The sequence below is a fragment of the Emys orbicularis genome, chromosome 8 (genome assembly GCF_028017835.1).
Source record: "Emys orbicularis isolate rEmyOrb1 chromosome 8, rEmyOrb1.hap1, whole genome shotgun sequence".
Taxonomy (NCBI): Eukaryota; Metazoa; Chordata; order Testudines; family Emydidae; genus Emys; species Emys orbicularis.
Window position 1 is genome coordinate 24,304,995 of NC_088690.1, and position 22,755 is coordinate 24,327,749.

Below are 22,755 nucleotides of genomic sequence, written 5' to 3' on the forward strand. Positions count from 1 at the left end.
GGATCCCCCCACACTAAGCCCCCCCACACTTGGATCCCGCTGGGCTGAGCCTGCCTGTCCACACCCGGTGTGCCTGGCACAGAGGAGCAGGGTGTTTCTGGGGCAGGCCCAGCCCTTGTGCTGTGTCAGGGTCAGGTGCAGCCTCACCACCGAGTCCCTGTCCTCGGTGTGGGGTGGGCTGCAGGGTGATCTCTCACCTGCATGCCGCCAGTGGCCTATGCTCCCCATTGCCATGCTTGTCTCCACATTTATTGATAAATTTTGCTGAATTAAAAAATATTGTTACTTTTTTAGCACATAATTCCCTCAGGAATAAGGAGGAGGAGCTGAGGGCTCTCCTGGAGCAGGTGCTGCCTGTCTGAAGTGAGTCCCTAACTCACTGAGAACCAGATGGGCTAGTCTCACTGGGGCAGCAATTGCCACTCCTTAGGGCCCCCTGTAGAAAGCAGATGGGGAGCTGGCCAGCTCGTTGACCCCAGAAGCCTGCTGAGGGGAAAAGGCCATTTGCCTCCTTGAACACCCAACAGTGAAGCCTGGGTCCACTGAGGGCATGGAAGAAGGGGGCTGTGGCAGCAGGGGAGGAATAAAGGAGACCTGGTCTGTAATGGCCAGGGATTCACAGAGTCTAAGGCCAGAAGGGGCCATTGTGATCATCTAGTCTAACCTCCAGTATAGCACAGACCATAGAACATCTCAAAATAACTCCTAGAGTGTACGTTTCACAAAAACATCTAGTCTTAATTTTAAAATGGTCATTGATGGATACTCACCATGACCCTTGGTAAATCGTTACAATGGTTAATTACTCTTACTGTCAACAATTTGCATGCACCTTATGTCCAGTCCAATTTTGTCTAACTAACTTCCAGCCATTGGATGGTGTTATATCTTTGTCAGTTAGATTGAAGATCATCATCACCATGTTCCCATTATGCCTCCAGCGTTTAGGGCAGCGATGAAGCTCCTCCACTCCTGTCTGTTTCTGGAAAGTCTTTCAATGGGTCCTCAGCTGTGCCCCAAGTTTTTCAGCTCAGCTTCCACAGCTCTTTGCCACGTTGTTTTCAGGCTGCCTCGTTTTCACTTGCCTTCAGGTATCCATCTTATTGCTATTCTGGTGTTGGGATCAGTTTCCATTCAAAGCACATGGCCAATCCATCTCCTGGCAATGATGGTGCTCATATCTTCTTGGCTGCACTGTGTGAATAGATCTTGGTTTGAGATTATTCTGGGCCAAAAGATATGGAGGATTTTTCTGAGGCAGGTTGTACAGAATGAAGACAGTTTGGACATGTCATACTTTCTCATTCCCCAGAATTCTGCACTATAATGTATTCAGCTCTGATAAATCTTGAGTTTGGTTTTAGTGTTGTATTTTGATGATTTCCAGGCTGTATTTAAATTCCTGAAGGTGTTCCTGGCTTTATTGATTCTGTTTCGGATGTCCTGGCTTGTTCCACTGTCCTGGCTGATGGTGCTGCCCAAGTATGTGAATGAATCTACATTGGTGAAAACATGATCCTCTAATCCATACTGGTGATGGTGAGGCAATATTAAAGGTCATAATATCTGTCTTATTGTGGTTGGTTTTCAGTCCAATTTGCTGGTTGAATGTGTTGAGTCAAGTCGTTTATTCTTGTATATGGTGTTGGGTATGTGATAGGAGAGCGAGATCATCTGTGAAGTCCAGGTCTTCAAGGGATGAGAAGGGTGCCCACTTAATGCCTCTTGGCATGTCTTCTGTTGTACGCAGCATTATCCAGTCGATGGCAATGTTGAAGAGGATTGCAGACATGACACACCCCTGACGTATTCCTGCTTTGACTTCAAAACTGAGCTCACTGTAATCAACACTGCATATAAAGTTGGAATAGAAGCTTTTGATGTTGATTATACAGAGAGGGTTTCCATATGCCCACAGAATGCGCCATAGGCTGGTCCTGTGAATGCTATCAAAAGCCTTCTCAAAGTCTATGAATTTTACGTAAAGCTGCTGTTGCCATTCTAAGCATAAGAACATAAGAATGGCCATCCTCGGTCAGACCAAAGGTCCATCCAGCCCAGTATCCTGTCTACCGACAGTGGCCAATGCCAGGTGCCCCAGAGGGAGCGAACCTAACAGGTAATGATCAAGTGATCTCTCTCCTGCCATCCATCTCCACCCTCTGACAAACAGAGGCTAGGGACACCATTCCTTACCCATCCTGGCTAATAGCCATTAATGGACTTAACCTCCATGAATTTATCTAGTTCTCTTTTAAACCCTGTTATAGTCCTAGCCTTCATAACCTCCTCAGGCAAGGAGTTCCACAGGTTGACTGTGCGCTCTGTGAAGAAGAACTTCCTTTTATTTGTTTTAAACCTGCTGCCCATTAATTTCATTTGGTGGTCCCTAGTTCTTATATTATGGGAACAAGTAAATAACTTTTCCTTATTCACTTTCTCCATGCCACTCATGATTTTATATACCTCTATCATCATATCCCCCCATAGTCTCCTCTTTTCCAAGCTGAAAAGTCCTAGCCTCTTTAATCTATCCTCATATGGGACCCGTTCCAAACCCCTAATCACTTTAGTTGCCCTTCTGTGAACCTTTGTTCCGTTATGTTTCATAGAGTGAACATCTGGTCTGTGCATCCACGCCCTTTCCGAAAACCAGCTTGCTCTTTTCTGAGAATGCTGCCAACTACCTCTGATATATATGCTGGACTATGATTTTACACAATACCTTGCTTGGCACAGATGTAAGTGTGATACCACACCAGTTATTCCAATCACTGAGAGTTCCTTTCTTGGGTATCTTCACTATAACCCCACTGAACCCTAGACCGAGGAGCCCCTTATTAAATAGCTGTTCTCCATGTAGATAGGTGGAGCCAGTGATCAAGTCACCCTCAACCTTATATTTGCTAAATGAAGAAGGGCAGGAACACCTGGGGTAGAGGAAATCTTCAGGAAGATGGGGTGAGGGGAAGCCTCTGGAGAAAATACCGGTGCAGCGGAAGAGGAATGGGGGGGGGGGGGTGGCGTAGGGTATATGGGTAGCGCAGCGGAGCAAGGGGCTCGTGAACGTTGACCGGATCACAGGAGGGCCTGGGCTAGGAGCAGCGTGTGGGACAAGGGGAAGCTCCAGGGCGCCCCTCCCCCCCCGGGGCTTTTATATCTTGTCTGCTCGGGCAGACGGGGACCAAACTCACTGTGCAGCAGCAGTTGCTTTGTATGCCCACTCCCATGTCGGGGATGTAAAGGGCCAGCCGCATAACACGCGGCACGGCTCTTATGATTCCCAAAACAAAATGGCTTCCAGGCGGCCATGGTATACTGGATTGCGGCGGCGGGCGTCCTTTCCTGTTTGCGCATGCGCGGGTTTCATGTCGTCGCCCGTGCCGCCATTTTGTGTGTGGCCTCTGGTGCCTGCGGTGAGGGAGATGCTGCGGGGAAGTGACGAGAGGAGGTCGGCAGCGCGGGAGGAGGCCTCTGCTTCTGCCTCCTATTCGGGCCGCTGTTCGTCCTCGTCCGGGACGGAGCACCTGCCCCGCTACCACTTCGGGCTGCTGCAAACCCCGCTGAGCACGGCGGGCAGCGCCGGCGGCCCCCAGCGAGAAGCAGACTCCCTCGGCAGGGTCGTCCCGCCGGGGCCGGGGCCGCAGCTGTTCTCTGCGGCAGCAGGAGGTGGGAGCAGTGGAGCTGGCCCACCCAGACACGCCCTCCCCGAGCTGCCGGGCCCTCTGTACGGGGTCGTCTGAGCAGCCTAGCGCCCTAGATGGAGATAGGCCCGTCCTCCCGCCGTGCCCTCCCTGGGCCACCAACCCGCCCAGGCCAACTGCTGCTCCTGGGAAGGGGAAACAGGAATCTGCAACCCCAGGGGATCAGTGTTACACAGCTTCCTGCATCCACGTGTATCCCGTCCCTGAAACAGCTCTGTCCCATCGGCCTGAGCAGTTGGATGGGCTGCCTGTGTAAGGAGGAGGATGCTCTTCTCCTTTTGATGGAGTTGGAACTGCAGCTCAAATTAAAGTCTCCTATGGCAGCAATACTCAGATCTCCCGTCATGAGAAGAAAGTGGGGAGATGTGATATTGCTAATGTTAAAATAAACATATAAATAAGAAAAAACAATTTGCTCTCTAAACCCATCAAAAATTCCTCCACGTTTTTAAAATTTGCTTCAGTTTACTTTTAATTACCTAAAATGGTTGGGGTAAGACGGAGTTAACAGTATCAGGTGAAGTCCTCAGCTGAGCCAATAAAACCTCTTTCCTTGCAGGAAGTAGCTTCATCATTTTACGGGTCTGGTCTATGTAAGGTGACCAGACAGCGAGTGTGAAAAATCGGGGTGGGGGGTAATAGGAGCCTATATAAGAAAAAGCCCCAAATATCGGGACTGTCCCTATAAAATCGGGACATCTGGTCACCCTAGGTCTATGCATGCTTTTTGTACTGGTATAACTATTTTAGTTAGAGGTGTAATTTTTTAATCAAAATAGTTACACTTGCACAACCTCTAGGTTGTGGACACTGTTATGCCAGTATAAAGTATACTGTTATGTCAGTAGAGCTTAGTCCCATTCTCTTAGGGAAGCACATTTTATACCAGTGTAGCTATATCCACACTAGGGATGGTGGTACTATTTTAACTATGCCAGTATAGTTAAAATGGTACAGTTTTATGTAGATAAGCCCTTAGATCCTGTTCCCAGAAGCCCTACCTTGATTTGTCAAAAAGGCGTGTTTTTCAGTTGTATTAGCTCAATAAATCTAACATGATTGAAAAGACCTTTTAACGTTTTTAAAAATGTAGTCTAACAATTTTTAGGGCTGTCAAGGGATTAAAAAAATTAATCATGATTAATCGTGCAATAAAATTAATTGTTATTAATCGCACTGTTAAACATTAATACAATTCTGTTTATTTAAATATTTTTGGATGTTTTCTACATTTTTAAATACATTGATTTCAATTACAACACAGAATACAAAATGTACAGTGCTCACTTTATATTTATTTTTGATTACTAGTATTTGCACTGTAAAAAAACAAAATAAAAATATTTTTCAATTCACCTAGTACAAATACTGTAGTGCAATCGCTTTGCCATGAAAGCTACAAATGTAGAATTATATTAAAACAAAAACTGAATTCAAAAATAAAACAATGTAAAATTTTAGAGGCTGCAAGTCCACTCAGTCGTACTTCTTGTTCAGCCAATCGCTCAGACAAACAAGTTTGTTTACATTTGCAGGAGATAATGCCCACTTCTTGTTACAATGTCACCTGAAAGTGAGAACAGGTGTTCGCATGGCATTGTTGTAGCCGGGCATTGCATGATATTTGCGTGCCAGATGCACTAAAGAGTCATGTGGCCCTTCATGCTTCAGCCACCATTCCAGGGGACATGGGTCCATGCTGATGACGGGTTCTGCTCGATAACAATCCAAAGCATTACAGACCGATGCATGTTCATTTTCATTATCTGAGTCAGATGCCACCAGCATAAGGTTGTTATTCTCTTTTGGTGGTTCGGGTTCTGTTGTTGCCGCATCAGAGTGTTGCTCTTTTAAGACTTTTGTTTAGCATATCTGGCACACAAATACCTTGCAATGCTGGCTACAAAACTGCCAAGCAAATGCCTGGTCTCAATTTCTGGTGACATTGTAAATAAGAAGAGGGCAGCATTATCTGCTGTAAATATAAACAAGCTTGCTTGTCTCTTAGTGATTGGCTGAAAAAGAAGTAGGACTGAGTGAACTTGTAGGTTCTGATGTTTTACATTGTTTTGTTTTTGAGTGCAGTTATGTAACAAAAAATAAATCTACATTTGTAAATCACGACAGAGATTGGACTACAATACTTGTGTGAACTGAATTGAAAAATACTATTTCTTTTGTTTATCATTTTTACAGTGCAAATATTTATAATAAAAAATATACACTTTGATTTCAGTTACAACACAGAATACACTATATATGAAAAAACATCCGAAATATTTCATAAATTTCAATTGATATTCTATTGTTTGAGTGCGATTAAAACTGCTATTAATCGCAATTAATTTTATTAACCGCAATTAATTTTTTTGAGTTAATCACATGAGTTAACTGCAATTAATTGACAGCTCTAATAATTTTGCAGTTGTGTTAAGCTACTTCCCACTAATGCAATTGAAAACTATATTCTTTTTGGCCATCAGGACAGGGCCATAAAAGCTATGATAAAACTCCCATTGGCTTCAATGGTACAGGTTTTGGTCCTTGAGGCTGAACAAGGTGGATCCCAGCATCTGTGCTGAGCCCCCACCCACCACAACTAATTACTTTCATTTAGTATAACCTCTAGCACATAGTAAAGCTTGGAGTACTCCATATTCTGGAGCATACAAGAACACACAAAATGGGTTTGGACTTAAAGCCACACAAGTTGTATTGTGGGTTAGAGTACTGACAGTTGAATATGTGGCAGCTTGCAGGTGTTCAGCAGGGGCAGGGCCCTGGTTTCAGCACAGGTAGGGAGGAGGGTTATGGTGTATACCAGGGGTCGGCAACCTTTCAGAAGTGGTGTGCCGAGTCGTCATTTATTCACTTTAATTTAAGGTTTTGCGTACCAGTAATACATTTTAACGTTTTTAGAAGATCTCTTTCTATAAGTCTATAATATATAACGAAACTATTGTTGTATGTAAAGTAAATAAGGTTTTTAAAATGTTTAAGAAGCTTCATTTAAAATTAAATTAAAATGCAGCGCCCCCCCCCCAACCCCCCCGGACTGGTGGCCAGGACCCGGGCAGTGTGAGTTCCACTGCAAATCAGCTCGCGTGCCACCTTTGGCATATGTGTCATAGGTTGCCTACCCCTGGTATATACCATTAAATGGAGGTGCATGGCCAGCCAAGTACCAGTGGCCAAAGTTCAAAGCACTAGTGCTGATATATATACCTTGAATATCATTAAAAAGTCAACATTTACCTAATATCTGTTTGAGATACCTCACCTGTTTTCTTGTATGTGGAATGGGAATGTTGTGTTGGCTTGTGTGGAGGTGTAGGAGCCCATGACACAATTTGCTCTAGTGTTGTCTAATCTTCCCCTTGCTTCAATGTGCAGGATTATGTTACTAGATTAGGACATTAGGGTCAAAGATTATTTAATGGAAACAATTAAAGATCATACAGAGGTACTTCAGGCTTTTGCCACTGGGACTTAGCTGGCCATCTTTCCCTCAGCATGTGGTCTCCATTTTATTATTAGGAAAATAACTAACATACTGCAGCGGGTAAGTGTTATGTTTTTTAAACTGTTACTTCAGCCCTAGCCTGTATGAGTAATATTGTGGGTGCCATTTAAGAAAACAACTGCCACTGTACAGCAATTGGTATACTGCAGGAACAACTGTTTATAGGAAATATTATGGTTATTCCAGGGAGTAAGGACTAGTGAAGGTCAAGTCCTTTAATGGTATTTCAGTCATAGTATTTTGTGATCAAGATTTCTATTACATAAATGTGGTGGTGTAAACTGTGTATTTTTGTGCCAACCATCTGGAGATAATTTCAAGAAATCCATTAGGCATTTAGCAATTTCTAAGTGCAGTGTATTGTAGACCAATGTACCATATTTTCATAAAATATCATAGGATACAACAATGTTTTTTTTTACAGACCTTGTTATGTTAATGCTTTTTTTTTTTTACATTTAATGCGGTCTTCGGATATGAGAAAACATATTCTTGCTTTATTTAACACAAGATGTATCAAAAAATGTAAATCTAATTTCAGATGGTTCTTTACTTTCCTATACGTTGGTGCATTTATCTCAAGAGAACAGATTTAAAATCAGTTAAAGATCTTAAACACAGATGGCCTGCTCTTTGTTACAAAGTGACACATCACTTTGAGCTGTGAAAAATTTTACGCCCCGTGTGATGTGGTTAAACTGAACTAAGCCCTTGTGTTGAGTTCGCTAGGTTGATGAAAGAATTATCTTGGAGTGGTGGATTTACTACAGCAACCAAAGAACCCCTTTCTCGTTGTAGTAAGTGTCTACGCTGCATCTGTGCTGTTGTAGTGTTTCTAGTGTACTAAAATGAGAACAGATTCTGAGGTAAATGCACCATCTTAGAATTTACAGTGCAGATCCATCTTAAAATTCATCAGTAAAATAGAAATTCCAGGAAGCACACCAGTTCTTAAATTTTAAATTGTATGACTTTGAGTTGAACCATATAGGCAGAAGAAGATAATTTAACTGAATGAGTTTTTGAATATGGTTCTTTCTCTTCGTTTTTATTACCCTTTAAAATGTGTGTTCAGTATTAGGCAAATACATTCTTTTTATGACCCTTTTCAGACTTGGGAATTTTCACAAGCACTTTGTGCAACTTCAGATATTATTATTGAAATAGACAGGCAACTGAAGGTAGAAAATCTGACAAATAGAGCATCCCCTTTTATAGGCCCAGAAATCCCTCAAATATGAAATTATGCATTGTATCTGGCTTTTTATCACATAATATTAGTATAACATCCTAAGCGGGGAATTTGCTGTCAGTATAAAGTAATGACATTAAGGAGAAATTATCATATCAATATGAGTTGGTTTCCAAAATAGCATCTTACTGAAGTTTACTTTTTCTCTTTTTATACTTGGATTATATAAATATTAATATCAATTCAGCAAAGCTCCCTTGGGTTCTGTGACTGGATATATTAACCTTTCTCCATTAAGATGTCTTAACAGTCTTTTAACTATTTTTCCTTATTTGTATTGCTTTTCAAACAAAACAATTCATGTCTGATTGTGTTAATTTTATGGCGTTTGTGTGACTTAAATAGCAAAGTGACCTATGCATTATCTTTTCAAGAGATGCTCTGCCTTTTTTTCATAGATTCATACTTTGGGGACAAGAGTTCGTATGCAGAAAATGTTAGCACAATGAATTTTACAAGCTCTTCTTCTGCAAGAGGTCTAAATAGTGCCTGGATAGGAAAAACACCCCTCTCTTCTAGTAGATCAGGTTGTAGAAGCAGGACTCCTCTCATGGGATATTCAGGTAGAGTTGATATTTTTATAGGAGTAGCTCTCTTTAAATCTGTAGCCTTATTTTTTTAAAATATATTTTAACAATTTAATGTTACATAGTAACATACTTAACATTAACTTTTATGTTCATGTATTTTGGGGGGTATTACGTTATATAGGATACCTAGCATTGATGGATATGTACGTAAGAAAAATATTATTTTAGTTACTGAGTAGCTACATTTTCTTCCTTGCATTCTTCTTCAAAATAATTGATATAATTGGAATTTAAATATTCTCTCAAATTATTCAGTTTTGGTGTAAGTGTATGGACATGTTGGTGAGTCTATGGTAACTTTACTAAGGTAACTTTACCTAAATTTGTACTCTATATTTTTTTATCTTGTCAGACAACAACAAAATCAGCTTTGTCCCCATTGCTTTTAGGAAGAGTAATTTTTACTTTTGCTAGTGCAAAGCTCTCATCCAGAATCCACTAACATGTGAAGGAGCTAGCAGCAGAATTCTTCTAGTTCATCTCAAGGAGTTCTTTCACAACAAAGAGTGTGGCAGTAGTATAACAAGGAGGCTGCTGGAATCAGAGTGCTGAACCAGGGCTGCTTAACATACACAAACTCAGTGCATGCTTGTATGCTGGTTGGAAGCCTCCAGATGAGGGAGCTCCAGCAGCAGAGCATTTTGAGTCACTCACAGTTACAGGGCAAGCAGTGACATAACCCCTCACTGCCCTGGATTGCACCCCAGAACATGACAGCACCCCAGAACTTGGACAGAGTTTCTGTTAATATTAGGTGTTGGGTCTTCTGATACTAAAATTACTCTTGGGAGAATTCTGTGCCACTGCACGCATGCAGAATTCATGTCCCCTGCAGATTTCTTGGCTTCCTCTCAGAAAAATGACTTCTGACAGGGAAGCAAAGGGAAGCTTCAAGAGTGATCATGTACCCCTCCCCAGCAGCCTGGGTGTGTCTTTTTGGGCATCCGGAGCAGCCAGTGGAGAGGTAAATCACTGCAGGGTGGGGGGTGGGCCTGAGGATGCCCCGGCCGGTTTCTCTTACTCTTTGCCGGGCTCAGCGACTAGTCCCAGATGGGCTGAAGGCAGGGGAGGACATGACTTCCTCTTCCCCTACAAGGAGCAGGCCAGACCTGTTCCCAGAAACCCACCCAGCTGCAGGAAGCTCTGCACCCTCCCCACCCCTGCCCCCATCACTCCTCAGCTGCAGGGGAAGAGCTGCTCTCCCATCTGCCCAACCCCCTATGTATCCAAACTCCCCATACCCGGCCCCCCACTGAGCCTCACCCCCCACACCCAGAATCCCCCCACTGAGCCCCCTGAACCCAGACTCCCTCCTGAGACCCTCCCCCCTGGATCCGGACCACCCCCCCCCCATCCAGACCACACCCTGGCTGAGACCCCCACACTCAAACTCCCACTCTGATGAGCCCCCCCCAGCACCTGGACCACCCCGTCAGACTCCCCGCACTCAGATCCCCACCCCACTGAGCCCCAGCCAGATGCACCCAGACTTTCACCCCATCAGTCCCCCCACACCAAGACCCCCTGCTGAGCCCCATTCCTCCACACCCAGACCTCCCCTTGTTGAGCCCCAACCATTTGACCTGGATCCCATTCCCTCTACATCCAAACCCCCGCAACGAGCCCCTCTGCAGAGCCGCCCACACCCAGATTGCACCACACAGAACTGTCTCAGCCCCTCCTGTATCCCTCCACACTAAGCCTGTCCAAACTCAAGAGAAATAGTAGAATTAGGTTTTTTGGAGTTAAATATATTTTATTTTTAGAAATAATATGCTTAGATTGTTTTGGGGTGTATGTGGAGTTATAGGTGTTGCCTTGTGTGACGAACTGGGACTGTTCTTACTGTGGGCTTTGAATGCTGACAGGGGAGTGTGGCTAGGATAGTCTGCATTGGGGGATGGGAGACTGACCGACGGAGAATACCTGAGCATGTAACATGAGAACCCAGGAAGGGGTTAGAGGCTAGGTGACACCTTTGCCCGGGAAACTGAACAAAGGGCTGTGGGAGGGGTCGCTGAGGAGAGAGTCTCAGGAGCGGTCTGGTGATATGGCTGGGAGGCAGACAGGGCTCTGACCTCCCAAGGGGGCTGGGGTGCCCGGGGACCCCAAGATGGACCTAACTGAGGGGGATCCTGTTGTCTGTGCCTGCAAGACCTGTCTTGGACTGTGTTCCTGTCGTCTAAATAAACCTTCTGCTTTACTGGCTGGCTGAGAGTCATGGTGAATCGCAGGAAGCCGAGGGTGCAGGGCCCTGAGTCCCCCCATACTCCGCGACACCTTGTAAGTGAAAATACTGGTGGATGGCTTTGCTTTTGTGAGCAAGACACCATTTTTGTGCTGTATGATTAGGGATCTGTGTCTCATGGATGTCACGGAAGTCACTGATTCTGTGACCTCCGTGACTTCTGCAGGCAGCCCGTGTGTCTGACCCAGGGTCGCCCAAGCAGCTGACTCTAGGGCCAGCTGCTCAGGTGGCCCTGGGACAGCCACACCAGCCACTGCTGGAATGGCCCAAGGGACAGCCACACCAACCGCTGCTTGGGAGGCCCCGGCAGCAGTCTCTGGGCAGGTGGCTGGAGCAGCCACTGCTCGGGCCATCCCTGTTAGCTGATGTTGCTGGCCCTGGGCACCCCGCCCCCAGCAGCGGCAGCCCCCCCCCAACATCCTCCCCTAGCAGCCCCCCCCCCACCAAGATTTAGTCACGGGTATTGTTAGTAAAAGTCATGGACAGGTCACGGGCCGTAAATTTTTGTTTATTGCCCATGTCCTGTCCATGACTTTTACTAAAAATACCCATTACTAAATCATAGCCTTATGTATGACTAGATGCTCTTGGTAGAATCTACCTGTTTCAACTCATATGCCTGCATGTTGCTTGCTTTCTTCTCATCTTCAAGCATTTGGTTAAGTCAGAAGAACACAAATTGTCCCATATACAGTTTAAGCTCAGACTTTTGGTTGTGACTTTGGAAATTTTATCTGAGGCTAGGGGATAGTTATAGAATAGCTTTTGTTATCCTTGTTATTACTTAATGCCTGAGAGTTTACAGCCTCAATAGACAACATAGCGGTAAAGGGATCCTTTTAAAAAAAGATCCATTTCCCCCCAAATCTGTATCAAGGTTGTATCACTTGGTTTCTCCAGTTTTGGCTGACAGTTCTTGGATCATTGGAGGAGAGGAAACAATGAGAAATGAAAGAAAACTTGATCCCAAGCACAGATTGTCTGACTGCAGGCACACAAATTTGTGTATTTATTTATTTCCACAGCATTTTCAAATTTGCTGCTTGCTTCTGACCTGCGGTGGCTTCCTTTGTTTTCGTGGACATGTTTCTCTCTGGTTCATGGTATCAAAAGGAGTTGCTGAGATGCACAGTAGAGGGCACTGCAAAGTTATGTTATGGTTGCGAGAAATATAGAACATATGAACAGCTTTAGTTTTCCAGGAAGATTGCTTTAAGTCCATTTTTATTGTCTTCACATTTAATGACAGAAATAGAATAGTTTACCTTTTTGTCATCCAGTGAAACCAAAATGGAATAAAATATAAAGAGAATGTATTCTATCAAAATAAAAAGTACCTCCACTAGATATTAGTTTAAGGACATAATTTGAAAAGTAGCCAGGAATTGGTCCCAGGGAAGTGCCGGGTTTGAATGCCCTCATATTCAAAAAATGCATAACATCTGTCAAAACAGGGTTAAGTCTCACCAGAAACATTATTAAATGGTAAGTTTTAGAACTAAATTTTGCACATATTAATTGGGAAAACAAAGCGCTTGACAAAGAGAGATTACTTCTGAAATGTGGAAAAATGACATAATAGCTATAGCACATGGGCAACTCAGAATTAAAAACATACAGTTAAAATTCAAAAAGTGCCTGCATAAAATGGATATATTTGCTTCACTGGCATATGATTAAAAAAAACCTCCTGTCTTCAGAGATATATCTTATGCTGTACCCTGAAATTTGTCAAATATTAGCAAACAGAGGAAATTAATTTCATGAGCAAAGGCCTGCAACTCTGTATGCCTAAAACTACTCCTAAAGAGTTTGGTCAGAAACTGATAACAGTAGCGCGTCAGCTGATTTTGACTATCCTGACACAAAATACATTATTTATAATTTGTTTCCCAAGATAAGAAAAAATGTACTGGGTCTGTTGATCACCTAAGGAAGTTTTCTGAGCAAGGAAGTAATGCTCCGATACATGGTATGTGTATGTATGCATTCAACAGTTACTGCTTGGATTCCCTCTCTGAATGATTGGTCCTGTGTAATAGGGAATGCTCTAAATATCCACTGTGGTCCAAAGGAAGTGAGGGCACTGGGCATCCTGCACATTTGGGCCCTGCATCCCCTTAATTTAATTTTAATTATTTGAACTCTTTCCCTTTTTCCAAATTAGAACTTGATCTGTGTCATGTAATTTAAAACAAAGAAAAAACAATTCTAATCTCTCCTCTGCCTTACACAGTAACACCGTTCTGCAGTTTTATGGATCTGTGGGATTCCTGTGAAAGAAATACTTTAAAATCTAAGACCATGAATGCATAAAATTTCCTAATCTATAGCTATTTCTTTTTTCTCTCCATCTCTTACTTTTCCTTTTCTTCCTGTCCTCCTAGCTCCATTGTTAATTTCTTCTAATTACACTATTTATTCTTCCATTAATTCAAACTACCAGTGTCAGAAAATCTGTTACGTCTGATACTCAGTAAAAATGCATTGTACTTCAGACTTACTGTTTAGCTAGTATCAGAGGGGTAGCCGTGTTAGTCTGAATGTGTAAAAAGCAACAGAGGGTCCTGTGGCACCTTTAAGACTAACAGAAGTATTGGGAGCATAAGCTTTCGTGGGTAAGAACCTCACTTCTTCAGATGCAAGTCTGAAGAAGTGAGGTTCTTACCCACGAAAGCTTATGCTCCCAATACTTCTGTTAGTCTTAAAGGTGCCACAGGACCCTCTGTTGCTTTTTTACTGTTTAGCTAGTGAGCTCCCCATACTCAAGAAAAAATGGTTAATTGGACTGGGTGAAACTACTACAATACTACTAGTACTATAATGTACTACAAGAAAGGAACCACCTCTCCAGCATATGTTGGAAACCTTTTGTTGTGTGTGCAGTGATTATTTCACATCAGAAGAAATTCAGTAGATTCTCTGGAAAAGAATTTTGGGGATCAGCTCATTAAGAGTAGAGGTCTATGCATGGGGCAACTTCATCCCTTGCTGGCTCCATTCTCTTCTGACAATAACCTCAAATATTCTGTTATTTTCAGATTTATAATATGCATTTTCTCCATCCAAATTGTATATGCATGATTATGACTAGATGCTCTAAACTTCAAATTCCCTTACTTTTGCAACTTATTTTTTAATTTTTAAAAGGATTGCTTCTCAGGATTCCTTACAATAGAGCAGCTACCTTCAGGCAATTGGAAATGCTTTTTGTGACACATGGATGTCACAAGAGAGACAAATAGCTTTGAAGTCTACTTTACCAGTCTGGATTAAGGAATTTATGATAGAGATATGCATCAGGAGAGGCAAGGAAGTAGCAGTCTCTTTCAAAGCTCATTGCACAAGATCATTGTCTCTCTCTTGGGCCAAGAGAGTGGAGGTGTCCTTTCTTAAAATATGCAAGGTGGTGTCCCAGTCCTTGACCCCAGAATTTACAGAACAGTATAGGTTAGATATCTTAAGTTTTCAATAGGTGCAGTAGCCTTCCATTTGTGTGGGCCACTTCCTCTCTCATTGGATTCTGCTGGTATCTGTAAGACACTAATTCCTTTTTTTTTTTTTTTTTTTTACATAAATTGTACTAGGAAGTTGTAAATATCTGGACATATGTGCAAGTTAAAGGTTGGGTTTCACACCTTTAAAATTTCTTCAAGTGTTTCATATCAATCCAGACCACCTCCTTTTCAAGTTGGCTCTGGTAAATTAAAGACTGTTGTGCCTTATCTTCTGCAAAATTAGCATATTTGAAGAAATTGCTACATTCTAAGTTTCATCTGAAGCATTGAGCTGGCAGGACAGGTATATACAGTGAGCTGGCAGTATTCAAAAATATTAAATGTTCATTCTCTGTCTTCTGGTAAGAGAGGCACTGTACAGTGGTATGGAATAATTCAAAGGGGAGGAAAGTAAGACATTTTACCTTTATGTAAGATGACAATAGTGAAAGTGAAATATGAGAATGAGGGTGAACAAGGCCAGAAGATGATGCTTGACATTGTATAATTTATGAACCATCACTGAAGTGTGTCTTCTAAACATGCATGTGTGCATTTCTCTTTAAAGACATATTTTGGCAATTTTCCGTAAATGATGTGTCTCAGTGGTCTGAGCACATTATTTGGAATTACTAGACTCCCATGAACTTCAAGTCTGAATGCTGACATAGAGGATTTAGCCATTCTTCTTCGAATGCTTGCTCATATCGATTCCAATTAGGTGTGCGCGTGCCACGTGCACGATCGTCGGAAGATTTTTACCCTAGCAACAGTCGGTGGGTCGGCTGAGGCGCCCCCTGGAGTGGCGCCCTTATGGCGCCAGATATATGCCCCTGCCGACCCAGCGCCCCCTCAGTTCCTTCTTACCACCCGTGACAGTCGTTGGAACTGTGGAGCGCGGCATAGCTGATCTCCATTCTTTACTCGTTGTACTGTAGATAGTTGTTTAGTGTAGTTTTAATAGTTTTAACAGTTATAGTGTAGTTAATAGTAAGTTTTGTAGATAGTGTAGATAGTACTTGGAGGAAAACGGGGTTTATCCCCTTCCCTCCTCCCCAGTACCAGGGCCCATGCCTAGGTCTCCGGGTTTCAAGCCTTGCTCGGCGTGTCTCAAGCCAATGCCTATGGGAGACCCCCACGACTCCTGCTTGAAGTGCCTGGGGGAACCCCATCAACCAGATAAGTGCCACATTTGTAAGGCTTTCAAGCCTGGGACAAAAAAGGAGCGGGACTTTCGTTTAAAACAGCTCCTAATGGAATCGGCACTTAGCCCGGTGCCCTTGGCACCGCGCGCAGATCAGGCGCCGTCGGTCCGAAGCGCGCCTCTGGCACCGGAACAACCCGGCACCAGCAAAGACTCTCGGCACTATGTTGGCTCAAAATCTTCCTCTCAGACAGAAGAGGGGGTTGTGGTGGGCATCAGCTTCTCAAGGACACTCCCTTGTACAGTTCCAGGAGGCTCAGTTCCTTTCCCACATCCCATTTGACACGTGTTAAATCTCAGGATAGGTTGTGAACTGCCACAGACTCCAGCTTCAGTAGTGTCCCAATGACTCCCAGCTCTGCATTTCCCTCATGTAAAACACAGTTTTCCCACTTATGATCTGAATATTTATTGCTTCCACCCTACTACAGCAATGTCTCATACCTTTGCTTATTAAGATGTTCTAGATAGCACAACATGAAGCAATCCACCTTCTAATCAACATTGCACATCAAAAACACCATGGTGCTTCAGACACTACAATGGCACCTGGTTCAATAACTAATCCGATGTAAATTTCTGATCTTGATCTTTGAGGCTGTTTGTGAGCTGAGCTGTGCTTCTCAGGGAATTGGAGTTGTGACTGCATCCCGAAGGAAACTCACAAATGTAGGGGATTGTGGCTTCTTTCCAGTAGACCCACTGCTGTGGAACTCCCTTCTGAGAATGAGCATAAATCTTACCACCTTCAGAACAAAATATAACCCATTTATTTACATGAGCTTTCCCACAACAACTTCCTTGAAATTGAAGAATAAATGAAGATGATGGTGGAGAGGAAAAAGTAAACATTGACATGAACATCTGCGTACATTCGCATCACAAAGCAAGTGGGGGATATTAAACTTTCAGACTGCTAGGTTTTTGAATTTTGGGTTGCATTCAGATACTACTTGGTCATGTTATAAATACCTAAATGGGGGGAGTATTTTTTTTAAAAAGTTTGCTCTAATATCTGGACCAAAATGTCCCCTTGCACATAACTGTTTCATATCATATTGCTCTGTATTAGCTGGCTAACACCCTCCATCTCAGTGATGACTTCAGTTCAGAGCTGGTGTAAGGATTTACTATGTGAAGTGCTTTGGGATCCTTCAGAATGAAATATAATATATTTGTAAAGTAAGTAGTAATATTACTGTAACTTTTATTTAGCTTTTATTTTGAATTAGCTTTGATTTAAACTATTATACTATATCCAAATCTGGCAATAAATTGATGAAAGGTTAATAGTGAAGTGGACAAAGGGGAGAACTGACAAGTTGATAAAGAGATTCACTACTGTGATAGCAAGTTTGACTGATAAAAGAAAAAAGATTGATGAAGATGTTGCCTTCTAGAAGAGTATTTGATTAAAAAAAATGAAAAAGATTGATGAGAACACTGCCTGGTACCACAAAGGCAGAGCAAAGAACTTTCTTTCTAGCAAAGAATCTAAAGTATTGACTTTTTGACAGTTCTGGGATTTAGCAGTAATTCACTTTCAGTTTCAAATTGTTTGATATCTCAGTAAATCTCTCTGTGCCATAAAAGCTACATACTGTGGAATTGCTGTAAATAAAGCTTGAATGTGATGTATCTACCATATGCAAGAATTTTTCTTAGCCTAATTTGAAGGTCTTTTACATTTCAGAATCACCTTCTAATTAATGACATATTTTCTGGACAATTGTTTTATAGTGGCTTCAAACAGGATTAGGGTCTGTCAAGAACTCTGGTTATTGGTCACAGTTTTCTTGTTTGCAGTGTTGTAGCTGTGTTGATCCCAGGTTATTAGAGAGACAAGGTGGGTAAAAGATATTACCTCACCCACAATTTTCTTGAAAAGAAGTCATTAGTAATTTCTTCACTAGCCTGTTCTTTGGAAATACATAACATTAACTGTGAAACAAATATCCCAGACACCAAACAAAGCTATTTAAATGTGCTTATGGTTTTCCATTTGTACCTTTTAATAAAGAATACTGTCTAAATGTAATATTCCTAGAATCAATTTGCCAAAGAATAGGTATATAAACTAAACTTCTCTGTGTCTCAGTTTAGTTAAGTGTCTTGTCTATGGTGCCCTGTAGCCTACAGCAATATTTCTCAAATGATGGAGCCATGCCTTCAGGTGTGTTGCTAAGGGTTGCCTGCTGGTTAGCACTCCACTAGCTGAGAACAACCCACCCCTTGCCACGTAGCAGAATCCTATGGCTGTGAAGATCCAGCAGGAGCAAAGGGAGAGCAAGAAAATAGCAGCTTGTTCCCCCAAATAATCCTCCCTCTTTTTGCTACTGCTGCTCCATCCCCAAACCCAATCACAATGGAGACTCTCCCCCTTCCCAGTGTTCAGTTCTGGGGCATGATAATACAGGACATCTAGAAGCTGTGGAACTGGCTTGATAGCCTCTTGAAGTAGTGCTGAGAGCTGTGTGAGGGGGCATGGAAGGGTTGAGAGAGAAGCAGGGGCTGCTCCAGGCACCAGCGCAGCAAGCTCTGACCCCAGCAGCTTGCCAGTAACGCACCAGTCTCACACTGGCTTCCACAAGCCTGGTTTACTACTTGCAAGATGACCCCAACACACTCTGAATCCCGGATTTTCCCAAAAACGTGTGTTCTGCAATGACCAGCCCTCTCCTGGATAGTTCAGATATTAAGGTACATTGTCCCTGTAAGAAGTCAATATTCAGTAGTTTGTTACTTTAGATGGAGTTACCTAACAGTTCAGTTTAAACACGGCACTGGATTGGTTTAGATTAAAAATAAAACAAGTTTATTAACAAAAGAAGATAGGATTTTAAGTGAATTCAGGTATAAGAGATAGCAGTTAGAAATGGTTACAAACAAATAAAAGTGAAAACATGCATCTAAAAGTCTAAAACTTAATCTAGCAAGGTTTGGTTCAAGGTTTTGTTTAAGATGGCCTTTCTCACCCATGGTTTTCCAGCAAGATCATGAATTACCTTTTACTTCATCAAAGGTTCTGGTGCCTTTGTTTTAGGTGAAAGAGAATGTGAGGTTCTCTACCCCTTTTTTTATAGTCCAGTGAACCTTTTAAATGGATTCTTCTGAGGGTTACCCTTCAGAGTAAAGTTTATTCAAGCAGTAAGAAAAGCAACATGGAGTCTGGTGGTGAAGGAGGCTCCATGCCCCTACTTGTGTTTGTTAAAATGCAAATTGTTCTGTTTCCTGCCATCTCTTCCCCCTGCTGTCTTATAGAGTCTGTCTACTATTTATATGGAAATTGAGGCAAACATGCATTCCTTTGTTTAGCATGGACCTGTGTAACAATTTTTGCCTAGCCATGGCTGTTTGGTTTTGAACGTGTGCTAATGACATCATATGGGGGAATTCATATCTTTCATATAATGTTGCTATATACATATCACCATGATATTATTCACCAGTGAGTTATTTGTTTTCAAATGATATGTTACAAGGCATATTTTGTACAAAGCTTATTACAATAGTGTGTAGAGTGTGAATAGATGGGATGCTTTTGGTCAGGTGTCTATAAGGGTTCTGAGAGGTTGAGAACCTCTGGTCTACAGGATTAGGCTTCAGTGTGGAAGTCAGGAGACCTGTATTCTAAACCAAGTCCTGACACCGATTTGCTTGCAGTCTGATACGGGCAAATCAGTTCTTTAAGCCGCAGTTTCCTTAGTGGGAAGATGGAGATAATGATGTTCATCATCTCCTGATGATATAGTCATCAGGTATAGTCATTGAGGTATAGTCAAATCATGTTTGTGAAGTTCTATATAAGGCCTGGTCTACACTACGACTTTAATTCGGATTTAGCTGCTTTAAATCGAATTAACGCTGGACCCGTCCACACAACGAAGCCATTTAATTCGAATTAAAGAGCCCTTTAATTCGATTTCTGTACTCCTCCTCGACGAGCGGAGTAGCGTCAAAATCGGTATTGTCAATCCGAATTAAGGTTAGTGTGGCCGCAATTCGATGTTATTGGCCTCCAGGAGCTATCCCACAGTGCACCATTGTGACTGCTCTGGACAGCAATCTGAACTCGGATGCGCTGGCCAGGTGGACAGGAAAAGCCCCGGGAACATTTGAATTTCATTTCCTGTTTGCACAGCGTGGAGAGCACAGGTGACCACAGAGAGCTCATCAGCACAGGTAACCATGCAGGCTGATAATCGAAAAAGAGCACCAGCATGGACCGTACAGGAGGTACTGGATTTGATCGCTATATGGGGAGAGGATTCAGTGCTAGCAGAACTTCGTTCGAAAAGACGAAATGCCAAAACTTTTGAAAAAATTTCCAAGGGCATGATGGAGAGAGGCCACAATAGGGACTCAGATCAGTGCCGCGTGAAAGTCAAGGAGCTCAGACAAGCCTATCAAAAAGCAAAGGAGGCAAATGGTCGCTCCGGGTCAGAGCCGCGGACATGCCGCTTCTACGCCGAGCTAAATGCATTTCTAGGGGGGGCCGCCACCACTACCCCACCTCTGACTGTGGATTCCGAGATGGGGATAATCTCGTCAGGTACACCTGATGATTCCGCGGAAGGGGAAGAGGAGGAGGACGAGCTGGCAGAGAGCACCCAGCTCTCTGTTCTCCCCAACAGCCAGGATCTGTTTCTCACCCTGACTGAAGTACCCTCCCAAGCCTCCCAAGCCAGTACCCAAGACCATGACCCCATGGAAGGGACCTCAGGTGAGTTTACCTTTTAAAATATAAAACATGGTTTAAAAGCAAGCATTTTTAATGATTAATTTGCCCTGAGCACTTGGGATGCATTCGCAGCCAGTACAGCTACTGGAAAAGTCTGTTAACATGTCTGGGGATGGAGCAGAAATCCTCCAGGGACATCTCCATGAAGCTCTCCTGGAGGTACTCCAAAAGCCTTGCCACAAGGTTTCTGGGCAGTGCAGCCTTATTCCGTCCTCCATGGTAGGACACTTGACCACGCCATGCTAGTAGCAAGTAATCTGGTATCATTGCATGACAAAGCCTGGCAGCGTATGGTCCCGGTGTTTGCTGGCATTCAAGCAACATCCGTTCTTTATCTTGCTGTGTAATCCTCAGGAGAGTGATATCGCTTAGGGTAACCTGGTTGAAATACGGGAATTTAATTAAGGGGACAGAGGTGGCCGTTCCTACTGGGCTGTTTGCCTGTGGCTGAAAAGAAATCCTTCCCTGCATTTAGCCAAGTGCAAAGGGTGGGGGGAGGATTGGCCCAGAGCTTTTCGCGTTTTGCTAGCAGGGATCTTCCCTGATACCAGCCACGCGGTGGGGGGAGGGATAAAGCACTCATCCCAGAGAATTCATGGCGGGTTGGGGGGGTGTTAGTTTGGTTCCTGCAGGGATCTTCCCTGATACCAGCCACGCGGTGGGGGGAGGGATAAAGCACTCATCCCAGAGAATTCATGGCGGGTTGGGGGGGGTGTTAGTTTGGTTCCTGCAGGGATCTTCCCTGATACCAGCCACGCGGTGGGGGGAGGGATAAAGCACTCATCCCAGAGAATTCATGGCGGGTTGGGGGGGGGTGTTAGTTTGGTTCCTGCAGGGATCTTCCCTGATACAAGCCACGCGGTGGGGGGAGGGATAAAGCACTCATCCCAGAGAATTGGATGGTGGGGGGGTGTTAGCTTGTTTTCTGCTGCTGAAGGTTAACAGGAAAACTGCAGCACAACGGGCTTTGCTTGGTATGTGGGAAAGCAGGGCGCAGAAGCCTAAAGACAGTGGCTTCCCATGGCAGCATGCAAGCTGAATTCTGTTGCCCGGACCTGCGTCTGTGATCTCTAGCAGCAAAGCCACAGGCACTCAATATTAAGAGGCAAAATGCGACCTTGCACAGAAATCACATGTGCTATGTAATGTGAATAGCATTTGTCACCGTGAAAGAGTATAAGCATTGTTCTGAAAAATGTATCTTTTAAAAAAATTCTCTCCTTTTTTCACTCCCTCCAGCAGCTGCAAATGTTTCAAGCCTCCCTCCTCCTTCCCGAAGGCTATCCCAGATAAGGCGTCGGAAAAAGAAGACGCGAAACGAGATGTTTGCAGAAATCATGCAATCCACCAGGAGTGAAAGAGCTCATCTGAATGAGTGGAAGGACATGGTTTGCAAGTATAGGAAAGAAGCCAGTGAACGTGAGGACAGGAGGGACCAACGTGAGGACATGAGGGACCAACGTGAGGACAGAAGGGACCAACGTGAGGAGAGGAGAGACGCTCGAGATGAGAGGTGGCGTCAGGAAGATCAGAGGAGGCAGGATGCAACGCTGGGGCTGCTGCGTGAGCAAACAGACATGCTCCGGCGTCTGGTGGAGCTTCAGGAACGGCTGCTGGAGAACAGAGTGCCGCTACAGCCCCTGTATAACCCCCCTACCTCCTCACCATGTTCCATAGCCTCCTCACCCAGATGTGTAAGAACACGGGGGGGGAGGCTCCGTACACCCTCCCATTCCACCCCAGTGGACAGCCCAAGCAAAAGGCTGCCATTTTTTAAACCTTTTTTTAGTGGGCTTTTCCTTCCCGCTGATCCTCCTCCCAAACCCCACTCAGGTTCTCTCCCTCTTTTTATAATCAATTAGTAAAGAATAAATGATTTTTAAACAATAGTGACTTTATTTCCTTTGAAAGCAAGCTGGGGGAAGGGGGAGGGTGGGTTCCTTACAGAGAATGAGTCAATAAAGGGGGCGGGTTTTCATGAAGGATAAACAAACAG

At 43.5% G+C, this 22,755-nt stretch overlaps 1 protein-coding gene across 1 annotated transcript in view; it reads left to right on the forward strand.

The window, feature by feature from the left end:
• Positions 1–8,885: 8,885 nt before the first annotated feature.
• The window catches only part of MSH4 (mutS homolog 4), a 62,151-nt gene continuing 48,281 nt past the window's right edge, over positions 8,886–22,755 (forward strand). Inside the window, exon 1 of the mRNA XM_065409536.1 lies at positions 8,886–9,042. Within this exon, the coding sequence (XP_065265608.1) occupies positions 8,925–9,042 (118 nt within the window). The 5' untranslated portion in view covers positions 8,886–8,924. The remainder of the gene's footprint in view (positions 9,043–22,755) is intronic.